This window comes from Emydura macquarii, unplaced genomic scaffold, assembly GCF_026122565.2.
Source record: "Emydura macquarii macquarii isolate MOO-44397 ecotype Brisbane River unplaced genomic scaffold, CSIRO-AGI_Emac_v2 contig_2205, whole genome shotgun sequence".
Lineage (NCBI taxonomy): Eukaryota > Metazoa > Chordata > Testudines > Chelidae > Emydura > Emydura macquarii.
Genome location: NW_027132342.1, coordinates 8,513,181 through 8,536,108, shown reverse-complemented (window position 1 = coordinate 8,536,108; position 22,928 = coordinate 8,513,181). Strand labels below are relative to the sequence as shown.

General features: G+C 50.8%; 1 protein-coding gene across 1 annotated transcript; it reads right to left on the bottom strand.

Moving 5' to 3' along the window:
• Nucleotides 1–17,722: 17,722 nt before the first annotated feature.
• Nucleotides 17,723–18,424, bottom strand: REP15 (RAB15 effector protein). Its single transcript, XM_067558978.1, has one exon. It carries the CDS (start codon nt 18,422–18,424, stop codon nt 17,723–17,725), a length of 702 nt encoding a protein of 233 aa, XP_067415079.1.
• Nucleotides 18,425–22,928: the final 4,504 nt, after the last annotated feature.

The following is a 22,928-nucleotide window of genomic DNA, read 5'->3' as shown; positions in this document are numbered from 1 at the left end:
CCCTATTTCTGTAGGGTTGAAAGGGCCTAGGCAGAGGTCTTGGCTACTGCTGCGCCTGGGGCCATGGCTGCCGCCTGGAAGCCTGGGGCTTGTACAGGCCCAGGGAGCGAAGCGTGGCCCTGGAGTCCTTCAGACCATGCAGTTTCGCATGTCTGATTGGAGAATAGGGCCGACCCATCAAAGGAGTGCTGCATCTCCTGGGACAGGCCCGAGGATTGCAGCCATGAGCACCTTCTCATGGAAATGGCGGAGGCTGAGTTAGCAGCATCACTGGACTTCTGGAGCACTGCCCTAGCCACTGTGATTCCTTCATCCAGGATGGTGGTAAAGTCTGCGGCCTGGTCCTGGGGCAGGGCCTCAGCAAACCACCTGAGGGAGTCCCACAAGTTAAAATTATATCTACCCAGGAGGGCCTGATGGTTGGCAATCCTGAACTGCAGGACTGCCATGGAATAAATTTTTCTCCACCCAAAAATCCAGCTTTGTCATCGTCTTTGTTTTCGGGAGTGGAACCAGGCTGACCTTGCCTGTCACGCTGGTTGGCCACATCTACCACCAGGGTTCCCGGGGCTGGATGAGTGAACAAATACTTGAACCCTTCGGCTGGGACATAGTACTTTTTCTCAGCCACCCTTGACGTGGGGGCGACCGAGGAAGGGGTTTTCCATAGAGCCGTAACAATTTCGAGGACCTTTTCGTGGACTGGTAAGGCCACTCTTGCTGGGGCAGCTGCCGACAGCACATTAAAGAGGCTGTCATTGGCCTCTTCTAACTCCTTCATCTCCAGCCCTAAGTTAGAGGCCACCCTCTTGAGCAGCTCCTGGTGCACCCTGAAATCCTCCAGTGGCACCATGTGGTCCCGGGAGACTGCCTCGTCTGGCGAGGAGGAAGAGGATTGACGAGGTGCGTCCTGTGGGTGCTTCCCCACCTAATGAAAGGATGCGCCCATAGAGGGTCCCTCCATGGGGTCTGACTCCTTGTCCAAAGAGTGGTGTCTATGGGCCTTCTCCTGTGCTGGAGGCACGGACTGAACCCCTGATGACAGGATGGATTGTGGCCCCAGTTCCACCTGGGGCCCAATAAGGCCATTGTTGCGGCCATTGCCATTGCCCCTGGGGCTAACTGCACCACCTGCTGTGACACCTTGTGGGAGTGTCGACTGTCCCAATGACTGTCCCCCCCTGTGGGATCCCGAACAACTGGACCAGCGGTGCAGTGCACGTCCTCGGCCCTGGGCACCTCCGTCCAACCTGGAGGACGACGACTGACAGCGACCGGGTTCTGCACTGCCTCGATGCGGGCGAACTTGATGCTGAGGATGTGGAATGGGAGCTGTCTGAGCACCACCTGGCAGACCTCTATCGGTGCCGCCGCTTGGCCTGCACTGCTGCTGGTGTCAGGGACCAACATTGGTGCCGAGAGGAAGACTCCTCGTTCTGAGTCAAAGCAGTCCGGCTCACTGACGCCAACCTGGAACGACTTCTGGGGGAGCGTCCTCGCTCTACCCCGGTGGACGTCGGGTGGAGATCTCCACCACCCTTCAGGGGGACGCAACACAGGCTTGCCCCGGGACATCAGCCCCTTCTCCCTCAGCAGAGGGGGGGCAGAGGCAAGTCCAACAAGGCTCTTGCCACCTGAAAAGCCTCCAGGGTCGACAGCGTCAGCAGGGGCACTCTCCCACTCCCAGGAGTTGGGCGAGGCTCCCTGTTCAAAGATGCAGGCACCGGAGAAGACTCGACGGGCCGGGTTCGGTGCATCTCCGCACTTGACCCTGCCCGTACCGATGGCGCAGGGGAGTGTCCGCGCTCCATGCTGTTTCTTCTTTTTCGGCACCAGGGATGTTCCTTGATGCCAAGTCGAGGCCGGTGCCGGCGGTGCACTCTGCACCAAGGTGATGCGTGGTGCCGAGGTGGAGTGGGACAACTTGGATGCTGGGTGGAGCGCTGCTTCCATGAGCAGGGCTTTTAGCCGGATCTCTCGGTCCTTCTGAGTCTGCAGTTTAAAAGCCCTGCAGATCTTGCATGGTCTTTTCTGTGCTCTTCCCCAAAGCACTTAAGGCACTGATCGTAGGGGTTGCTGAGCGGAAAAGCCTTCCCGCAGGAGGCACACGGCTTAAATCCCGGCAACCAAGGCATAGCCCGGTTGCTCTAAGTCCCCACAGGGACTTACTTATCTAACTACACTTAACAACTACTTAAAACTAACTAAACCACTTAGAACAACAACAGTTCAAACAAGGGGAATAGTATTCGCAGAGAGCAAGGCTAGTTCCAGCAACCGTCACGGGCGGAAAGAAGGAACTGAGGGGGCATAGGGCCGGTAGCACCTCATATACTGCGACATGTGCACGGGGCTCCAGGGGGCGCCGGAGCCAGCCCTACAGGATCTGCTAAGGGGAAAAAAGTTCCGGGAACCATGCACGGTGGCGTGCACTCACCTACAGTGGAATGGACATAAGCAATCACTCGAAGAGAACAGATTTTACCTTGCAAAATGGTGCTTTTTCTTTTACACTTGCTGGCTAATTCACAGTAAGTCTAGGGACTGTGGTACCCTTGTCTGTGAAACAAACAGTATTGACTAACTGTCAAGTTAAAGCCATATGGAAGTTTAATTTAAAGATACTAGAAACTCACTGCAGGGAAAAAACAAGATTACTTACCAGTAACTGTTGTTCTTCGAGATGTGTTGCTCATATCCATTCCAATATAGGTGAGTGTGAGCCCCATGCACGAGCCTCCGGAAGCTTTTTTGCCCTAGAAACCCCTGCAGGGCCGGCTCCGGCGCCCCCTGGAGTGCCGTGCTCATGCCACGGTATATATGGCGCCACTGACCCTGTGGGCCCCCAGTTCCTTCTTTCCGTCTGTGATGGTAGCTGGAACGCTAAATGCCCCTTGCTATCAACAAGCAAGTAGCAACCCCTGTTTTCAGTGTTATTGTTAGTTCAATAGTTAGATTAGTGTTAAGTTGTTTATAGAGTTAAGACAATAGTAGTGTTAAGTGTTGGGTAGGAGTCACTGGTGAACAGCCCTTCTCAACACGCCTCCGCCAACGCTCGCGTCCTCTCTTGCCTGCTGTACGATGGCGTAGTGGGATGTGAAGGTGTGGACCGACGACCAGGTCGCTGTTCTGCAGATGTCCTGCAGAGGCACTCTTTTCAGGAAGGCCACGGATGAGGCCTGGGCTCTGGTTGAGTGCGCAGTGACAGGTCCTGGGAGTGGCACCTTCGCCTGCTCGTAGCAGGTCCATATGCAGGCGGTGATCCAGGTGGAGATGCGCTGGGTGGAGACAGGTGAGCCCTTTATCCGTTCCGCCATTGCCACGAACAGCTGTGACGACTTCCGGAATGGCCTGGTCCGCTCAACGTAGTAGGCCAGGGCTCGTCTGACGTCCAGCGAGTACCATCTCCGCTCCTCCTCCGAACCGTGTGGTTTAGGAAAGAAAACGGGGAGGAAGATATCCTGGTTGTAGTGAAACAGACACCACCTTGGGTAGGAAGGCCGGGTGGGGTCTTAGCCGCACTTTATCTTTATAGAAGACCGTGTAGGGGGGCTCTGAGGTCAATGCTCTGATCTCGGAGACCCTCCTAGCTGATGTCATGGCCACTAGGAAGGATACCTTCCAAGAGAGAATGAGCAGCAGGTATGTAGCCATGGGCTCGAAGGGTGGTCCTGTCAGCATGGCGAGGACCAAGTTCAGATCCCAGAGAGGCACCGGGTCACAGACCTGCGGATAGAGTCTCTCTACCCCCTTGAGGAACCGAAGGGACATAGGGTGGAAGAAAGGTCGACCTTCCTTCCATCGGTCTGTGGAAAGCCGAAATGGCTGCTAGGTGTACCCTCAGGGAGGCCAGTGTCAGGCCTTGCGCCTTTAGGTGGAGCAAATACTCCAAAATTGCCTGAATGGGCAAACAGCTGGGCGGGATGCCCCGGGACTCTGCCCAAACAGTAAAACGCTTCCATTTAGCCCTGTATACCACCTGGGTGGACTGCTTCCCAGCAAGACTTGTTGGACTTGTGCTGAACAGGCCCTCTCTCCCTCCGTCAACCACAAAGCCTCCATGCTGTCAGATGGAGGGAGTCCAGGTCCGGGTGCAGCAGGCACCCCTGGTCCTGGGAGAGCAGGTCGTAGTGCTTGGGCAGCGGTATTGGCGTGGCTATGGAGAGGTCCAGCAACAGGCTGAACCAGTGCTGCCTTGGCCAAGCCGATGCGGTCAGGATGACGTTTGCTTTCTCTCTCTTGATTTTTAGGAATACTTTGGGCAGCAGTGGGACGGGGGGAAACGCATACATTAGGGACCCCGTCCACGTTATGAGGAAGGCATCAGAGATGGAGCCCAGCTCGCGACCCCGGAGCGAGCAGAACTTCGGGCACTTCTTGTTCCATGCTGACACGAATAGGTCCAGTTGGGGAACCCCCCAATTGCAGAAAAGAAAAGTTATCACCTCCCAGTGTAGTGACCTGCTGAGGTGATCTGCCTCGTCGTTCCTGACCCCCAGGAGGTGAGAGGCAGACAAGTGGAAGTCATGTCTCACCGCAAGGTCCCAAAGTCGCACTGCCTCTTGGCAAAGAGCCGAGGAGCGAGCTCCCCCCTGCTTGTTTACATAAAACATGGCTGCTGTATTGTCCGTCATGACCTGAACCACTTTGCCCTTCAGGAACCTGAGGAACACCTTGCAGGCCAGGCGGACTGCCCGGAGTTCCCTCACGTTGATATGGAGGCGCTGTTCGTGTGTTGACCACAGCCCTTGTGTGCTGAGGTCGCTGCTCATGTGGGCCCCCTAACCCACATCCGAAGCATCCGTAATCAGGGTTATGGAGGGTGTTAGGTCTGCAAAGGGGACACCCCTCAATACCTCCATCGGGTCTGTCCACCAATTGAGTGACACTAGTACTTGGGCTGGGACAGTAACTACCCATCCCAGGGAGTGTCTGGCCGGGGCGTATACAGAGGCCAACCAACCTTGGAGGGGCCTCAGTTTGAGGCGAGTTAGCCTCACCAGGTAGGTACATGCCGCCATGTGCCCCAACAGCTGAAGACAGAGTCTGGCTGTTGTCGTGGGGGACCTGTGGAGATTGTCTATTATGGCGGTCATTGCCTTAAAGCGGGGCTGTGGAAGGAAGGCCCTGGCGTCCAGGGTGACCCCGATGAAGTCTATTCGCTGTACTGGTGTGAGGGGGGATTTGATAGTGGCCTTTAACTACCTGAAAGGGAGTTCCAGGGAGGATGGGGCTAGGCTGTTCTCGGTGGTGGCAGATGACAGAACAAGGAGCAACGGTCTCAAGTTACGGGGGGGGAAGTCTAGGTTGGACATTAGGAAAAAGTTTTTCACTAGGAGGGTGGTGAAGCACTGGAATGGGTTACCTAGGCAGGTGGTGGAATCTCCATCCTTAGAGGTTTTTAAGCTGAGGCTTGACAAAGCCCTGGCTGGGATGATATAGCTGAGGTTAGTCCTGCTTTGAGCAGGGGGTTGGACTAGATGACCTCCTGAGGTCCCTTCCAACTCTAATATTCTATGATTCTATGATTCTGCTCGTTTATGAGGAGACCCAGCCTGGCACACATTGCGCAAGTCAGTGTCAGGCTGTTCTGAACGTGGTCTCTGGACCTGCCCCGGATTAACCAGTCGTCTAGGTAGGGGAAGATCTGAACCCCCTTGTGGCGGAGGTGGGCAGGGGCACTACTCCACCCCCTGGGTCAGGGGAGGCTCCCTGCGTGGAGATGCCGGTGCTGGTGGGATCTCAATGGCACGTGGCTGGGGCATCTCCTGAATCACCCCCTGCTGTACTGGTCGCAGCGGGGAGTCCATAGACACTGCCTCGGGCCACTTCTTCCTCTTCGGTTTCGGTTTTTGTGCTGGTACCGGTGGAACGCTCTGCACCAACGACACGCTCGGTGCCACCAGAGACCTGGAGGGTTTGGAGTCGGGTTGGAGCGCTGACTCCATTAACATTGCCTTCAGGCGAGCATCCCGCTCCTTTTGTGTCCAGGGTTTGAAGGCTTTACAAATCTTACATTTTTCCTTGCGATGCAGTTCCCTGAGGCATCGAAGGCATCTGTCATGGGGGTCACTGACTGGGAAGGCCTTCGCACATGTCGCGCAGGCTTTAAACCCTGTCGAGCCCGGCATGTCTCAGTCCAAGCCCCTAAGGGCTAATGCCTACTACTTAACACTACTATTGTCTTAACTCTATAAACAACTTAATACTAATCTAACTATTGAACTAACGATAACACTGAAAACAGGGGTTGCTACTTGCTTGTTGATAGCAAGGGGCATTTAGCATTCCAGCTACCGTCATGGACGGAAAGAAGGAACTGGGGGCCCGCAGGGTCGGTGGCGCCATATATACCGCGGCATGAGCACGGCACTCCAGGGCAAAAAAGCTTCCGGAGGCTCGTGCACAGGGCGCACACTCACCTATATTGGAATGCATATGAGCAATCACTCGAAGAGAAAACTGAAGTTTAGGTTTCCATTCTCTGAACAAGTGCCTACAAATACTGCATCAGTCTGAGGGCAGGTCAATCAGAAAGTAGCGTTGGTCAAACACTTTAATATCTGTCACGAATTAGAAAAAAAAAATTGAAATATCAAGTTTTGCGGAAAGAAAAATTCAAAAAAGGCTATAAAGGAAAATGGGGTGTCATGTAGCAGGTGCACATGGCTTGCTCTGCCTCCTACCTTTACAGGTGTCTCTGGGCATGTACCTTCTGTTGTGCTCGGTCCTTCTGGCAAGTCATAGCCCTGTGGCTCTGCTAATCAGACTGGTCCCTGGCTTCAACACCTGTTTTTCTAACCAGTTCCAAAGGCGCTTGATCCCCAGTTGGAGACTTACCCTTTTGGGAGCTCTATAACCAGATGAAGTTTTGAAAGCTCGTCACTGTGACCAAGATATCATTTTATTAGTCAACTGGAATAAAAGAGTTAGTGACATTAGCTTAGAATGGTCAAGCAAAAACACACGTGCCTGTCTGCAGCATCACCTCTCTGCCCTGCCCAAAGGTCCTGGATTACCCCCACAACCTGCCCTGGTAAAGCAGCCTCTTATTGCAATCCCCTCACATCTTATTTCTGTGTCTCACACTTCAGTCATGTTCAACCCCCCCCCCTCCCCAATCTGGCTCCCATTGTTAAGGTCGTCCCGTGGTCCTGCATTGCCATTGCAATGTCCCATCGCATGAAACAGGTGAGAGGACAGCATGAGGCCCCTCCTCCTCATGCTGGGCAGCCACTCAGGAGGCACCGACGAAGCTCTAGCCATTAGTTGCTGGGCAAAAACTTTGCTGCTGGTAGATGGGCCAACTGTAACCTGCAGGGTAGAGATGGGAAAACAGGCAGTGAAAGAGAAGGGAACAGGAGTCACAAACAGGGCTGGGGGTGGGGGAGAAGTAATGGGGAAAGAGAAATAGAAACAGGAACTTATGCTCATGTGTCCAGTCCCTCTGGTCCAGCCCTTCATCTTCTATAGTAGTTCCAAAGTAACTTGACATTTCTTGATACAGCATTTATCTCCCTCCCCCCACACCCTATGCATTGCATACCTTCTCACCTCATTGCTTATCCTCTGTCCCAGGAAAGAGATTAACCCCTTCATTCTCTCCCAATACAAAAAGGAGAGAAACAGTCACAAATACCATTCATAAAAACAGTACACAAACTTCCCACCTTCTTCTCCATCTGGCGCTTGAGGCACAAGAACTACAACTCACATGAGGTACCACAGCAGCTGCAGTGGACACAGATTGACCCAAAAAACAGGGTTACTTACCAGTAACTGTTGTTCTTTGAGATGTGTTGCTCATGTCCATTCCAATATAGGTGAGTGCACACCCCGTGCACTGGTTCCCGGAACTTTTTTCCCCTTAGCAGACTCCGGAGGGTCGTCTCAGGCACCCCCTGGAGTACAGCACTCATGCCGCGGTACATAGGGCACCACTGACCCTGCAGGCCCTCAGTCCCTTCTTTCTGTGAACTCCGACAGCGGGGACAGAGGGTGGGTGTGGAATGGATATGAGCAAGACATCTCAAAGAACAACAGTTACTGGTAAGTAACCCTGTTTTCTACTTCGAGTGATTGCTCATATCCATTCCAATATAGATGATTAAGTAGCCATACCTTGGATGTGGGTAGGAGTCAGCGGTGAGCTGCTCTCATCAGCACGGCCCTGCCGCAGCCCGCGTCCTCTCTCGCCTGCTGCACAATGGCGTAGTGGGACATGAAGGTGTGCACCGATGACCAGGTAGCTGCTTTGGACTTCAGAAAAGCAGACTTTGACTCCCTCAGGGAGCTGATGGGCAGGATCCCTTGGGAGGCTAATATGAGGGGGAAAGGAATCCAAGAGAGCTGGCTGTATTTTAAAGAAACCTTATTGAGGGCACAGGAACAAACCATCCCGATGTGCAGAAAGAATAGCAAATATGGCAGGCATCCAGCTTGGCTTAACAAAGTCGTCTTTGGTGAACTTAAACACAAAAAAGAAGCTTACAAGAAGTGGAAGCTTGGTCAGATGACTAGGGAGGATTATAAAAATACTGTTCAAACGTGCAGGAATGAAATCAGGAAGGCCAAAGCACAATTAGAGTTGCAGCTAGCAAGGGACATGAAGGAGAACAAGAAGGGTTTCTATAGGTATGTTACCAACAAGAGGAAGATTAGGGAAAGTGTGGGCCCCTTACAGAATGGGGGAGGCAACCTAGTGACAGAAGATGTGGAGAAAGCTGAGGTACTCAATGCCTTTTTTGCCTCTGTCTTCACAGACAAGATCAGCTCCCAGACTGCTGCACTGGGCGGCACAGAATGGGAAGGAGGTGAACATCCCGCAGTGCTAAAGGAACAGGTCCAAGACTATTTAGAAAGATTGGACATACACAAGTCCATGGGGCCGGATGCAATGCACCCGAGGGTGCTGAGGGAGTTGGCTGATGTGATTTCAGAACCATTGGCTATTATCTTTGAAAGCTCGTGGCAATTGGGGGAGGTCCCTGATGACTGGAAAAAAGCAAATATAGTGCCCATCTTCAAGAAAGGGAGGAAAGAGAATCCAGGGAACTACAGACCGGTCAGCCTCACTTCAATCCCTGGAAAAATCATGGAGCAGGTCCTCAAGGAATCCATTTTAAGGCACTTGGAAGAGAGGAAGGTGATCAGGAACAGTCAACGCGGATTCACCAAGGGAAAGTCATGCCTGATTGCTTTCTATGAAGAGGTGACTGGCTCTGTGGATGTGGGGAAAGCGGTGGACATGATATACCTTGACTTTAGTAAAGCTTTTGATACGGTCTCTCACAGTATTCTTATCAGTAAGTTAAGGAAGTATGGGTTGGATGAATGGACTATAAAATGGATAGAGAACTGGCTAGAGCATAGGGCTCAACAAGTAGTGATCAATGGCTCCATGTCTATCTGGCAGCCAGTCACAAGCAGAGTGCCCCAGGGGTCGGTCCTGGGGCCGGTTTTGTTCAACATCTTCATCACTGATCTGGAGGATGGGGTAGACTGCACCCTCAGCAAGTTTGCAGATGACACTAAGCTAGGGGGAGTGGTAGATACCCTGGAAGGTAGGGATAGGATACAGAGTGACCTAAACAAACTGGAGGATTGGGCCAAAAGAACTCTGATGAGGTTCAACAAGGACAAGTGCAGAGTCCTGCACTTAGGATGGAAGAATCCCACGCACAGCTACAGACTGGGGACTGACAAGCTAGGCAGCAGTTCTGCAGAAAAGGACCTGGGGGTAACAGTGGATAAAAAGCTGGATATGAGTCAACAGTGTGCCCTGGTTGCCAAGAAGGCTAATAGCATATTGGGCTGCATTAGTAGGAGCATTGCCAGCAGATCACGGGAAGTGATCATTCCCCTCTATTCGGCATTGGTGAGGCCGCATTTGGAGTATTGTGTCCAGTTTTGGGCCCCCCACTACAAAAAGGATGTGGAGAAGTTAGAGAGAGTTCAGCGGAGGGCAACAAAAATGATTAGGGGGCTGGAGCCCAAGACTTATCAGGAGAGGCTGAAGGAACTACGCTTGTTCAGTCTACAGAAGAGAAGAATGAAGGGGGATTTGATAGCAGCCTTTAACTACCTGAAAGGGGATTCCAGGGAGGATGGAGCTAGGCTGTTCTCAGTGGTGGCAGATGACAGAACAAGGAGCAACTCTCTCAAGTTGCAGCGGGGGAGGTCTAGGTTTGACATTAGGAAAAAGTTTTTCACTAGGAGGGTGGTGAAGCACTGGAAAGGGTTACCTAGAGAGGTGGTGGAATCTCCATCTTTAAAGGTTTTTAAGCTGCGGCTTGACAAAACCCTCGCTGGAATTATTTAGCTGAGGTTAGTCCTGCTTTGAGCAGGGGGTTGGACTAGATGACCTCTGAGGTCCCTTCCAACTCTATGATTCTATATCCTGCAGGGGCACTTTTTCCAGGAAGGCCTTCGACGAGGCCTGGGCTCTGGTTGAGTGCGCTGACACAGCTCCTGGAAGCGGCACCTTTGCCCGCTCGTAGCAGGTCCTGATACAGGCGATGATCCAGGTGGAGATGCGCTGGGTGGAAACGTGTGAGCCCTTCATCCGGTCTGCAACAGCCACAAACAGCTGCGTCGACTTCCGGAACGGTCGGGTCCGCTCGATGTAGTAGGCGAGGGCTCGTCTCACATCCAGCAAGTGCCATCTCTGTTCCTCCTCCGAACCGTGTGGTTTAGGAAAAAACACAGGGAGGAAGATATCCTGGTTATAATGAAACTGGGACACCACCTTGGGCAGGAAAGCTGGGTGGGGTCTCAGTCGCACCTTGTCTTTATAAAAGACAGTATAGGGGGGCTCCGAGGTCAAGGCCCTTATCTCGGAGACCCTTCTAGCCGATCTGATGGCCACCAGGAAGGATACCTTCCACAAGAGGATGAGCAGCAGGCACATGTAGCCATGGGCTCGAAAGGGGGTCCTCTCAGCATGGCGAGGACCAGGTTCAGGTCCCAGGGAGGCACTGGGTCATGGACCTGTGGGTACAGCTTCTCCACCTCTTTAAGAAACTGACGGACATGGGGTGTGAGAATAATGACCTCCCTTGCATCGGCTGGTGGAAGGCCAAGATGGCTGCCAGGTGCACCTTTAGGGAGGCCAGTGCTAAACCCTGGAGCTTTAAATGTAGCAGGTAAACCAAGATTGCCTGTATGGGCAAGCAGCTCGGTGGGATTCCCCGGGACTCTGCCCAACAGGTAAACAGCTTCCACTTGGCTTGGTACACAATCTGAGCGGAAGGTTTTCTGCTACCCAACAGAACCTGTTGGACCTGTGCTGAGCAGGCTCTCTCTCCCTCCGTCAGCCAGAGAGTCTCCATGCTGTCAGATGGAAGGAGTCCAGGTCCAGGTGCAGCAGGTGGCCCTGATTCTGGGAGAGCAGGTCGTAACACCTCGGGAGCAGCAGCAGCGAGGCGATGGACAGCTCCATCAGCACGCTGAACCAGTGCTGTTTCGGCCAGGCTGGTGCGATCAATATCATGTCTGCTTTGTCTCTCTTGATCTTCAAGAGGACTTTGGGCAGTAGTGGAATGGGGGGAAACGCGTACATGAGGGTCCCCATCCATTCTATAAGGAACGCGTCGGAAATGGAGCCCGGCTCGCGACCCCGGAGTGAGCAGAACCTCGGGCACTTCTTGTTCTAGGACGACGTAAACAGGTCCAGTTGAGGAACACCCCACTTGTGGAAGATAAAACTTATCACCTCCGGGTGTAGAGACCAATTGTGTTGGGGAAGCAACAGCCTGCTGAGGTGGTCCGCCTCGTTGTTCCTGACCCCCGGGAGGTGAGAGGCAGATATGTGGAAGTCGTGCCTCACCGCAAAGTCCCAAAGTCGAATGGCCTCCTGGCAAAGGGCTGAGGAACGCGCCTCCACCCCCGCCTGTTCACGTAGAACATGGCTGCTGTATTGTCCGTGAGGACTTGCACCATCCTGCCCCTCAGGAATCTGAGGAACACTTTGCAGGCCAGCCGGCCTGCCCTGAGCTCCCGTACGTTGATGTGGAGACTCATCTCCTCCTCTGACCAAAGCCCCTGGGTGCTCAGGTCTGAGCTGACGTGGGCCCCCCATCCCACATCCGAAGCATCTGTGATTAGGGTCACTGAGGGTGCCACGTCCCTTAAGGGGACTCCTTTCAGGACCTCCCCTGGGTCCTTCCACCAAACCAGGGAGGTCAGTACCTGCGCGGGAACTGTGACTATCCTGTTTAAGGAGTGCCTGGCTGGTGCATACACCGCAGCTAACCACGCCTGGAGAGGCCTTAGCTTGAGGCGAGCCAGCCTCACCACATATGTACAGGCCGCCATGTGTCCCAACAGCTGAAGGCAATGCCTGGCTGTCGTCGTGGGGGACCTGTGAAGATCGTCAATTATGTCAGCCATCACCTCGAAATGAGGCTGTGGGAGGAAAGCTCTGGCATGGGTGGCATCCACGGTGGCCCCGATAAAGTCTATGCGCTGCACCAGGGTGAGAATCGATTTCTGCTCGTTGATGAGCAGCCCCAGTCTGGTGCATGTTGCGCAGGTGACTTCCAGGCTGTTCCTCACATGGGCCCTGGACTTGCCCCAGATCAGCCAGTTGTCCAGGTAGGGGAAAATCTGAACCCCTCTGCAACACAGGTAGGCCACCACTACTGCCATACACTTCGTGAACACCCTGGGGATGGACGAAAAGCCAAAGGCTAGGGCCGAGAACTGGTAGTGCGAGCCAGCTACCACAAACGGGAGGAACCTTCTGTGACCAGGAAGGATTGCAATATGGAAGTAAGCATCCTTTAAATCGAGGGCAGTGAACCAATCCCCAGGATCCAGTGCAGAAATGATAGAGGCTAGGGAGACCATATGGAATCTGAGGCGCCTGATAAATCTGTTCAGATGGAGGCGGTCTAAAATGGGCCTCAGGCCCCACTTCGCCTTGGGAATGAGGAAATAACGGGAGTAGAACTCCTTTCCTGTTGGGAAACCTCTTCCACAGCTCCTAGGAGGAGGAGTGAGTTCAACTCCTGTATAAGGAGTTGCTCATGAGAGGGGTCCCTGAAGAGGGATGGGGTAGGGGGAGAGTCTGGGGGGAAGGCCGTGAGCTGAAGGGCATAGCCCCTGTGTACTACACCGAGGACCCAGCGGTCCGAGGTGATGTTCTGCCACTCGGTGTAGTACGGCCTTACTCTGTGGGAGAACAGTAGGGTTGGATCCAATGGGACAGTAAGAGTGCCACCCTCGGATGCACCCTCAAAATTGGCGCTTGTTGTTGCGCCCTTTGGACGGGCCTTGTCGGGAGCCCGTCGAGGACTCTTGGCGGTCCTGTCTGTTAGGCCGCCTATACCGATCCCGACCCCTCCCTCCTGGGTTGAGCGGGTCTGGCAGGCAGTCTCGGGGCAGGCTGCTGGGCTTGTGGCCGAGACAGAAGCCTCGAGGCCTGAGGGGTGTAAAGCCCTAGAGATCTCAACGTGGCCCTGGAATCTTTTAGGGCACGCAGTTTGTCATTAGTCCGTTCAGAAAAGAGGCCAGCACCATCGAAAGGCAAGTCCTGGATGGACTGCTGGACCTCTTGTGATAGTCCCGATGACAAGAGCCAGGAACACCGCCGCATTACAATAGCCGAAGCCATGGCTCTGCTGGCTGTGTCTGCTGCATCGCTGGCTGCTTCTAAAGCTGCCCCAGCCACTGCAGCACCTTCGTCGATAACAGTGGTGAAGTCACCTGCTTGGTCCTGCGGTACTTCCTGTGTGAACCTCTGTAAGGAGGACCAGAGATTCAGGTTATATCTGCCAAGGAGCGCCTGATGATTCACGATCCTCAGCTGCAGGGCCCCCGTGGAATAGACATTGCGGCCGAAAAGGTCTAGTTTTTTGTAGTCCTTGTTCTTGGGGGTATTGCCCTGGGACCCCTGCTTCTCTCGTTGGTTGGCGGCATCAACCACGAGCGTTCCCGAAGCAGGGTGGGAATACAAGTACTCGATCCGCTCCACGGGAACATAGTGCTTTCTTTCGGCGCCCTTGGACGTAAGGGCGACCGATGCAGGGGTTTGCCAGAGGGCCTCGGCCAGCTTCAAGACCCTCTCGTGCACTGGAGGGCAACCCTAGAGGTCCCTGCTGACCCAGAGACACCGAATAGGGGGTGGTCCTCCTCAGATAATTCCTTGAGCTCAAGACTCAGATTACTGGCCACCCTCCTTAGTAGTTCCTGGTAAGCTTTAAAGTCAGGAACTTGTGCCCTACAGTCCCTGGCGGCCGCATCATTGGCAGGAGGAGGAGGATTGTGGGAGGGTCCCTCCCCAGGGTCCGATTCCTCCTCCAAGGAATGGCCCTTGTGTGGCTCGCTCAGAAGTGGGGGGTGCCGGTTGGGCCACTGAAGAGTGAACCAACACTGTACCCTGGCCCATCTGGGTCCCCCAAGACCCCCAGTAAGGCCACTGCCAAGGCACCTGTGGCCACGCCGGTGCCGGTATCGGTGCCGACTAGGATGTCTCCCGATGGTAGGGACCCTGAGCTGCTTGATCGGTGCTTGCATCGACGGCCTTTGTTCACCCTCATTGACGACTGACCCCGAGATGATGAGGAGAAGGATCATCGGTGCAGACGCCTGTGGTGCCAACGGGGTGGGGGTGAGCAGCTGGAGGAGTTGGAAGATGAGCGCCGCCTCCGCACCGAGGTCTTGCGATAGCACTTGGCCCTCGGGGACTGGGAGCGGTGCCGCTTCAGTGCCGTCTCCGACTCCCGAGACAGCGAGCGGGGGTGCGGTGCCATATCCTTCGGCACCGGGATCCTCGCCGGACTACGGTCCGGGGATCGGGACCGGTGCCGCCGTGTCTGTTCCGAAGGTGGACTCCCCGCCAGTGCCAGGGATCCAGACCGGTGCCGAGCGCCTTGGGATTCGGGAACTGGGATCCGCAATGGGTTGCCTGCCAGGTATCTGGCCCCGTGCTGAGCGTGTTCTTTCTCGTCGGACGCCGGGATCCATAACGGGCTGCGTGCCAGGGATCTGGACCGGTGCCGAGCTGGACTCAATGCTGGGGTGCTGGAGCTGGAACTGTGACCCCCACATGAGGCAGAACTGTATCGTTGTCGCTTCTTGCGTGAACCTCTCGACCGCCCTCGGTGCCGCAGTGTCAAGGAGCTCGACGACTCATTAACAGTCACTTATCTAACAGAATGCTATACGAAGGGGATGCTAGTTAGCAAGAGGCAGACATTCCAGGATCCGTCACAGGCGGAAAGAAGGAACCGAGGGCCTGCAGGGTCGGCGGTGCCTTATGTACCACGGCATGAGCGCGGTACTCCAGGCGGTGCCTGAGCCGACCCTACGGGGTCTGCTTAGGGGAAAAAAGTTCCGGGAACCAGTGCACGGGGCACGCACTCACCTATATTGGAATGGATATGAGCAATCACTCGAAGTAGAACTAAACTTTTCTATTTGGCTTGACAAACTGAAATGTTCCAATTCGGGTTAATCCAACCCAGGGCTCCCACATAGCCGGGGGGAAAACACTTTACTGGGGTCCAGAGGCTCTGGGAGGCCCAGCCCAGGCTGTAACCCCCACTACCATGAGGAAAAAATTATGCATGGCTCATTAGACTATGTATGGGATGAGGGACTGTGATGTGTGTGGGGGAGGGGGCCCAAGTTACAAATTTGCACTGGGCCCGAAAAAATTATGCTTGGGCCCTGACCCAACCCAAAGCAAAACATTTCACTAGGATTTTCTCAAAGGAAAACTGAAATTTCAAAATCTAAAGTTTCTGCTGAAAAATTTCAGTGTTGTCTAAATTACCTTTTCTGTTGAAAAAAAACCATTTTGACAAAATATTCCTGACTAACTCCAATAATAAATGAGAGTTACGAAACCAATGGATAAATGAGGCTTTCACAGGACTTTTTCTTTGCAAGGATTTTTATAATAAAGGAACTGGAATGTGCCACCACGTTCAAACAAAAAGCTGGACAGTCACTCCCAAAATATCCATTTTAAGAGACCAGTTTTATCTTCTCCGTTTTATTGAACCCTTCCATAGACTTAAAATACACTGAAATCTACACTAAAGACCATTTCTGTTAGACAACCGTCATCTCAAAGAACCATTTTAGCATATGCAAAGCTTCTCCTAATGGAATAGCTGATTGTTGCTGATCTTGACTGCTCACTTAAAGACTGATTTCAGTACCCTTACTGTTTTTCTTCAAGTATTTTCAGTTCACCTATTAGACTAATTTCATGCTTCACAGAAATCTGCTAGGAATTCCAGGCTTGATTCTGAGTTCTCTTAAACTGATTCTATACTGGTGTCAGTCAATTGACTTTAGTAGAGGTATGCTTGAGTTACATCAGGCCTTAATAACACCATTTTCATAACTACAAAGATTGCACATTCAGTAAAACATGGTACAGCTAATCGATTTTTCTCACTATCAAGTTTTTTTTATTTTAATAAAATTTCAACATTAAAATAGAAATTTGATTATACAACTTAAAGTAGAAAAAAATATGAAAAAAGGTATGTGAAAAGGAGCTCAATATCCCAAAAATTAAATATCCACATGTATAAAATGTAAAGTCTCTTCGAAGTGTAAGCCATTTTAAAGTATCACCCCCAATAACCAAATTCATTTATTTTGTGAGCACATAAGTAAATTTTTAAATTCCTCGTATATACATAATCACCACTTGCTTTCCCTTGAAAGAAAAGGGAATTGTACAACCTGAAACTCACATGTTGCCAAATAGAAATTAGGCGGGGAGAGGGGTGGAAAATCAAGCATGTGGCTGAAGATGTAGCATGATTAGGCCCTATAATGCTGAAAAGAATAATTAATCTCTATGAAAGAATTCTACCTCTTAAAAGAACAGAGCGAGTATATGTAATACATGGTGGACTTAAGGTCAACTACAAGACAGGGTCAAATGGTAGAAACTCCCATTGATTTCAGTGAAGCAGGGGTTTCACCCCTATTTTTAAGCTTTAAAATACTCTGCAAGACAATTTTCCTTTAACCAAATAATACTTTTTTTCTATTCTGCTACGTCGTCCCCCCCACCTTGTCTGTCTCATCTATTTAGATTGTAAGTGATCTGGAGGCTGGTATTGTCTCTTACTATGTGTTTTCTGCAAGGTCTGATTCCCAATTCATTTGGGACTTTAGACATGACAGCAATACAATAATAAATGATTAATAGACTACTATTAACTAATGAAAATGGTTACATATAGGAAAGGTCCTTGCTATTATCCAGTCTATGTGCATGTGAAGGCAGGAGTGGTCCCTGCATAATGAAACAATTCAGATTTTACATCCAGCATTATAAATATCATGGCATCATTGTCCTTCTCTCTCATGCCAAGTAATAAATAAATACATTTTCTTTATATCAACTTTCTGTTTAATAAGTGCCCACACTCTAGGTAAATGTAGTGAATTCAACTATTTCAAAAAAATCTTTCAAAGGTTTAGGTGTTGAGTATTAAAGTTCTGGGGAACCGAATAGTCTTAATTTTAAATCCCTGGCATAAACACACACACATTTTCTAGAATGCATATACGTTGATTTAAAAACCGGAGAGACTTAATCATTTTGATTCCTATAAAAATCAACTGCCTGGACTAAGTTACTAAGTTCGATAGCGTGTGCATGAAACAGCAAGAAATGCAGATGATTGAAAGATCAGTACTAGAGTCTTTGGTGGTTGAGTACACAGTCCTTTTACCATTAACCAGGAGTTTAAAGAAAGTTAATGTACACCTTGCCCACCTCCTTGAGCCCATTTTTCTTACAGAGGCAGTTTTCAAGCATTTCTCTTGTGGAGAGGAAGCTGTCAGTGTTCAAGACGAACTGCCACAGAGCATTCTCACCTGACAGGTGATTTTTTCGTTTCTCCTTGTTTATGCTGTCTAGCATGACTCCTCTGATATCCTTAGGCTTCCCCGGCACACCAAACATTATAAGTAGGCCCAGGCAGTCTTGCCCCACCAGTGTGCAGAACTCTTCCAGCTTTTCAAACCTGCTTTTGTTTTTGAAAAGTTGGTCTGCTAATGTGGGTTCCTCAGTGGGCCCAGTTTCATTGTGGAGGAGCTCAGCCATCTGCAAAGACTGCACAGCGATCTGAAGTTTGATCTGTTTGTTGGCTCCAGATAAAGTCCAGATCCAGTCGACCCCAAGCAGCAAAGACTGTTGCTTTGTCATCTTGTTGGTCATGATACGTTCCTCCACTCCTTTTTCAACACAGAAACTGAGGAAGTTAACCAAAAAGATTTCATTTAAAGTATCCATGGCTGGGCGGAATTTGCTCTGAGGATCTTCAAATCCAAGGTATTCTTTCAGCTTTTGAGATGCATGGACTACTCCTTGGCTGAATACCTCGCTTATAATGAGAATGTCAGCCTTGTTCTTCTCGTTATATTCCTGTGATAATTTCTGGCCCATTTTCTCTGCAAAAAAGATACTCCCCACATGCAGAAGGCTCTGCAGTAGCTTCTTTTTCTCTCAGTGAAAGCTGCGTGGTCACTGGGTTAAGTCATGCCTTTAAATATGCATAATGTTCACCCATTGCTTTCCAGATAAAAGTCATACCAATAGCAGAGCTATGCTATGCAAACAGGTTACAGTTCCGGAAAGGCAGATATGAATTCTTCTGGGCGTGCTCTCATCCAGCTCAATACGAGAAACCAGCTGAACAGGTTGGATAGCTTTCACACAAAATATCAGTTTTTCGGTGTGCATTACTCTCACTTTACACCTTTATAGTTAATTTCAGCACCAGTTTAACTTACTGTATCCTTTTCTGTTTTTAAAACCACTACAAAGAAGCCATTCTAGGGAGACTGGATGGGGATATGGAGCCTTTCATATTGGGAACACTGGTTCAAATTTAGCTCAGGGCAGCAGACACCAAACTTCATTGCCATCTGACAGTTCCTCTGTGGGCTGTGTGAAATGAGTGGGTGGTCTCCGGAGCATTGTTAGTGGACACTTGTCCATTTTGCAAAATTTGCCAGCAATAACCCTCACTCAGGACAGAGGCCAAGGAAAGAATGAACCTGGAAAAGACAGTTACTAACCTTCTGTAACTACTGTTCGTCGAGATGTGTTGTTTATGTCCATTCCAAGTAGGTGTGCATGCGCCGCATGCAGAGTCGCCGGAAGGTTTTTTCCCCTTAGTGGTATCTGTTGGGTCAGCTCTGGAGCCCCCTGGAGTTGTACCTTCGTGGGGCCCTATATAGGGCTCTGCCGACCCTCCACCACTTCAGTTCCTTCTTGCCAGCAGATTCCGACAGAGGGGTACGCGGGTGGGTCTTGGAATGGGCAACATGAGCAACACATCTTGAAGAACAACAGTTACAGAAGGTTAGTAACCGTCTTTCCTTTTTCAAGTGCTTGCTCATGTTGATTTCAAGTAGGTGACTCCCAAGCAGCCCTGTAGGAGGAGGGGTTGGAGTTCAAAGGACTACAGACTGCAGCACTGCCCTACCAACTGCCATGTTGTCTCTGGCTTGATGAGTAAAGCCATAACGCACCGCAAAGATGTGGGTAGATGACCACGTTACAGCCTTACCGATGTCCTGGATTGGGACCTGATCTAGGAAAGCTGTTGAGAACTCCTGGGCCCTTGTGGAATGGGCTGTCAACGCTGGGGCTGGCACCTTTGCTAGGTTGTAATAGGCCTTGATACATGACATGATCCATGATGAGATTCTTTGAGATGAGATCAGGAGGCCCTTCATCCTGGTAGCTACTGCTACAAAGAGTTGAAGTGTTTTTCTAAACAGTTTAAAAGTTCTTTCTATATAGAGAGCCAATGCCCCCCATAATGTCCAGTGAATGAAGCTTCTGCTCTCAGCTGTTGGTGTTCAGTTTTGAGTAGAAAACCGGAAGAAATGTCCTGGTTCGAATGGAACTGAGACACTACCTTTGGAAGGAAGGTTGGGTGCGGGTGCAAACAAACCTCGTCTTTGAAGACGACCGTATAAGGAGGCTTGGATGTGAGGGTCTTAAGTTCTGAAACTCTTCTAGCTGAAGTGATGACCACTAGGAAGGCTACCTTCCATGATAGGTATAGGAGCGAGCATGTTGCTAATGGCTCAAACGGTGGTTTCATTAATGTTGATAGCACCAGGTTAAGGATCCATTGGGGAACCAGCTGACGTGTCTGAGGAAATAACCTGCCAAGGCCCTTGAAGTGACATACTGCATGGTTTGCAAAAAAAAAAATCAAATGGCCTGCTACCCAAGGTTGAAAGGCTGAGATTGCTGCCAAGTGGACCTTGATGATACTGAAAGTCCATGATGTTTCAGAGGTAAACAGGTAGTCCAAGATAATAGGTATGGATGACAGTTCGGGAGAAGTGCCTTTCTGCGTGGACCAGCTAGAGAATCTCTTTCATTTGGTCAGGTAGGTAGCTCTATTAGAGGGTTTTCTACTATCCAGGAAGATCTCCCTGACCTGGTCTGAACATTTCATCTCCTGGGAGTTTAACCATGGAGCTTCCATGCTGTAAAGTGGAGGGATTGTAAATTTGGGTGGCAAAGACAGCCGTGACCCTAAGTAATCAAGTCTGGTACTAGCGGAAGCCTGATGGGAATCTCCACCGAGAGGTTGAGAAGCATGATATACTTGTGCTGGTGCAGCCAAACCAGGGCTACCAAGATTATTGCATATCCTTCTTTCCTGACCTACAGAAGGACCTTGTGAACCAGAGGTATCAGAAGGAATGTGTAGAACAGATGCCCTGTCCAGGGCATGAAGAATGCATCCATGACTGACCTTGGACTGTGGTTCTGGAATTAGTAGAACTGTGTGCACTTCCTGTTGGATTTTGTGGTGAATCCCTCATTTCCAGAAGATGTCATTCTCTGCATCTGGACGAAGGGACAACTTGTGTGTGGGTATCAACCTGCTGAGGTAGTCCGTTAGCACATTCTGAGACCCCGGCAGGTAAGCCTCTAGATTAATCGCATGAGCTATGCAAAAGTGTCATGGGTCGAGGGCTTCCTGGCACAGGGGAAAAGAGTGAGCTCCACCCTGTCTGTTTATATAGAATATCACTGTTGTATTGTCTGTTCTTATCAAAACGCATTTGCCTTCCAGGTGGGTACTGAAGGCTTGACAGGCGAGGCATACCACTCTTAGCTCTCTCATACTGATGTGGGTAGAAAGATCTTCCCAAAACCAAAGCCCTTGAGTCCTAATGCGCTCTAGATGAGCACCCCAACCTGTCTCTGAAGTGTCAGTTACTAAGGTCATGGTGGGAGACAGGGAAGTGAAGGGGACTCCTGCACAGACTGATCACGCATCTAGACAATAGTGGAGTGTTTTCAACATGGATGGCAAGATTGATAATAATCTGTCAATACAATCCTGAGCTGGGTGGTAGATTGAGGCCAGCCATGTCTATAGGGGCTTGAGACACAGTCTGGCATGTTGGCCTTCATAAGCGCATGCTGCTAGGTGGCCCAAGGGTCTCTCACAGTTTCTGGCTGTGGTAATGGGGTGCTGTTTCCATTCCTCTATGATGAAGCATATGACACGGAATTGTGAGTTCAGAATGTAGGCCCTGGCCTGGTCTGAATCTAGGACTGCCCCTATGAATTCTATCCTCTGGGTAGGAGTCAGGATTGACTTCTGCACATTGATCAGGAGGCCTTATCTGGCAAATGTTAAGCTAATGAATGTTATGTCCTCTTCCACCTGCCCCTGGAGCGGCCTTTGATTATCCAATCATCCAAGCACAGATAAACCTGTATCTTCCACTTTATGAGGAATGTGGCCACAACCGTCATGCTCTTTGTGACCACTCGGAGCTGTAGAGGGGCCGACCGGAAGTACTGTGAATTGGTAATAGGACCAGTAGACTACGAAACCGAGGAACCTTCTGTGCCTTATGATAATTGACATGTGGAAGTACACACGCTTAAAGTTGAGGGCAGCATATCAATCTCCAGATCCAGAGAGGGAATAATCGATGCCAAGGAGACCATGCAGAATCTCAACTTCTTCATGAATCTACTGAGGTTTTGCAATTCCAGAATAGGTCTGAGACTACTCTTGGCTTTTGGATTAGGAAGTATTGGGAATAGAATCCCTTTCCCTTTAGCTCCCAAGAAACCTCTTCCACTGTCCCTATCTTTAGGAGCTCTTGCACTTCTTGAATCAAAAGTTGCTCGTGAAAGTGGTCCCTGAAGAGGGATGGAGAGGGTGTAGGATGTTAGCGTGGTAGGGAACTGAATTGGATAGAGTATCCCAGTTATACTGTGCGTAGCACACAGCTGTCTGATGTGATCTGGGCCCACATATGGTAGAAGTGGGATATGCAGTTTAAAAACAAAAGATGTGGAGATTGTTTCAACTGGCCTGCCCCATGGCTGGAGGAAGCCCGAGAAGGTTTCCTTCTGTAGTTCCTGACTCTTCTGTGGCTAAAGTCCTATCTTTGATGTGGCTGATAAAAATGAGGCAGTAATTGAGGCTTAAAATGCCTCTTTTGGGATGCTGGAGTATGTAGGCAAAGGGACTTGAGGGTAGCCCAAGAGTCCTTGACACTATGTAGCTTTGAGTCAGTCTGATCAGAAAACAAGGACTGACCCTCGAAAGGAATAGTCTGTTGGACCTGCTGAGGGTGGCCCGAGGCCTGCAGCCAAGAGCTGTGGCACATCATTACTTCAACGGCCATGCAATGGGCTGCTGCATCTGCCACATTGAGGGCCCTTTGCTGCAATGTCTTCACAATCACTTCGTCCTCCTCCACTAGGACTGTGAATTCCTTCTTGGAGTCAGGAGGGATGGATTCTGTGAACTTCAGCATAGACCCCCAGGTGCTGAAAGAGTACCTGCTCAACACGGCTGCTGGTTCACCACACAGAGGTGGAGATTCCCAGTGGAATACACCTTCCTCCCAAACAAGCCCATCTTTATTGCCTCCTTTGCGTTGGGCAT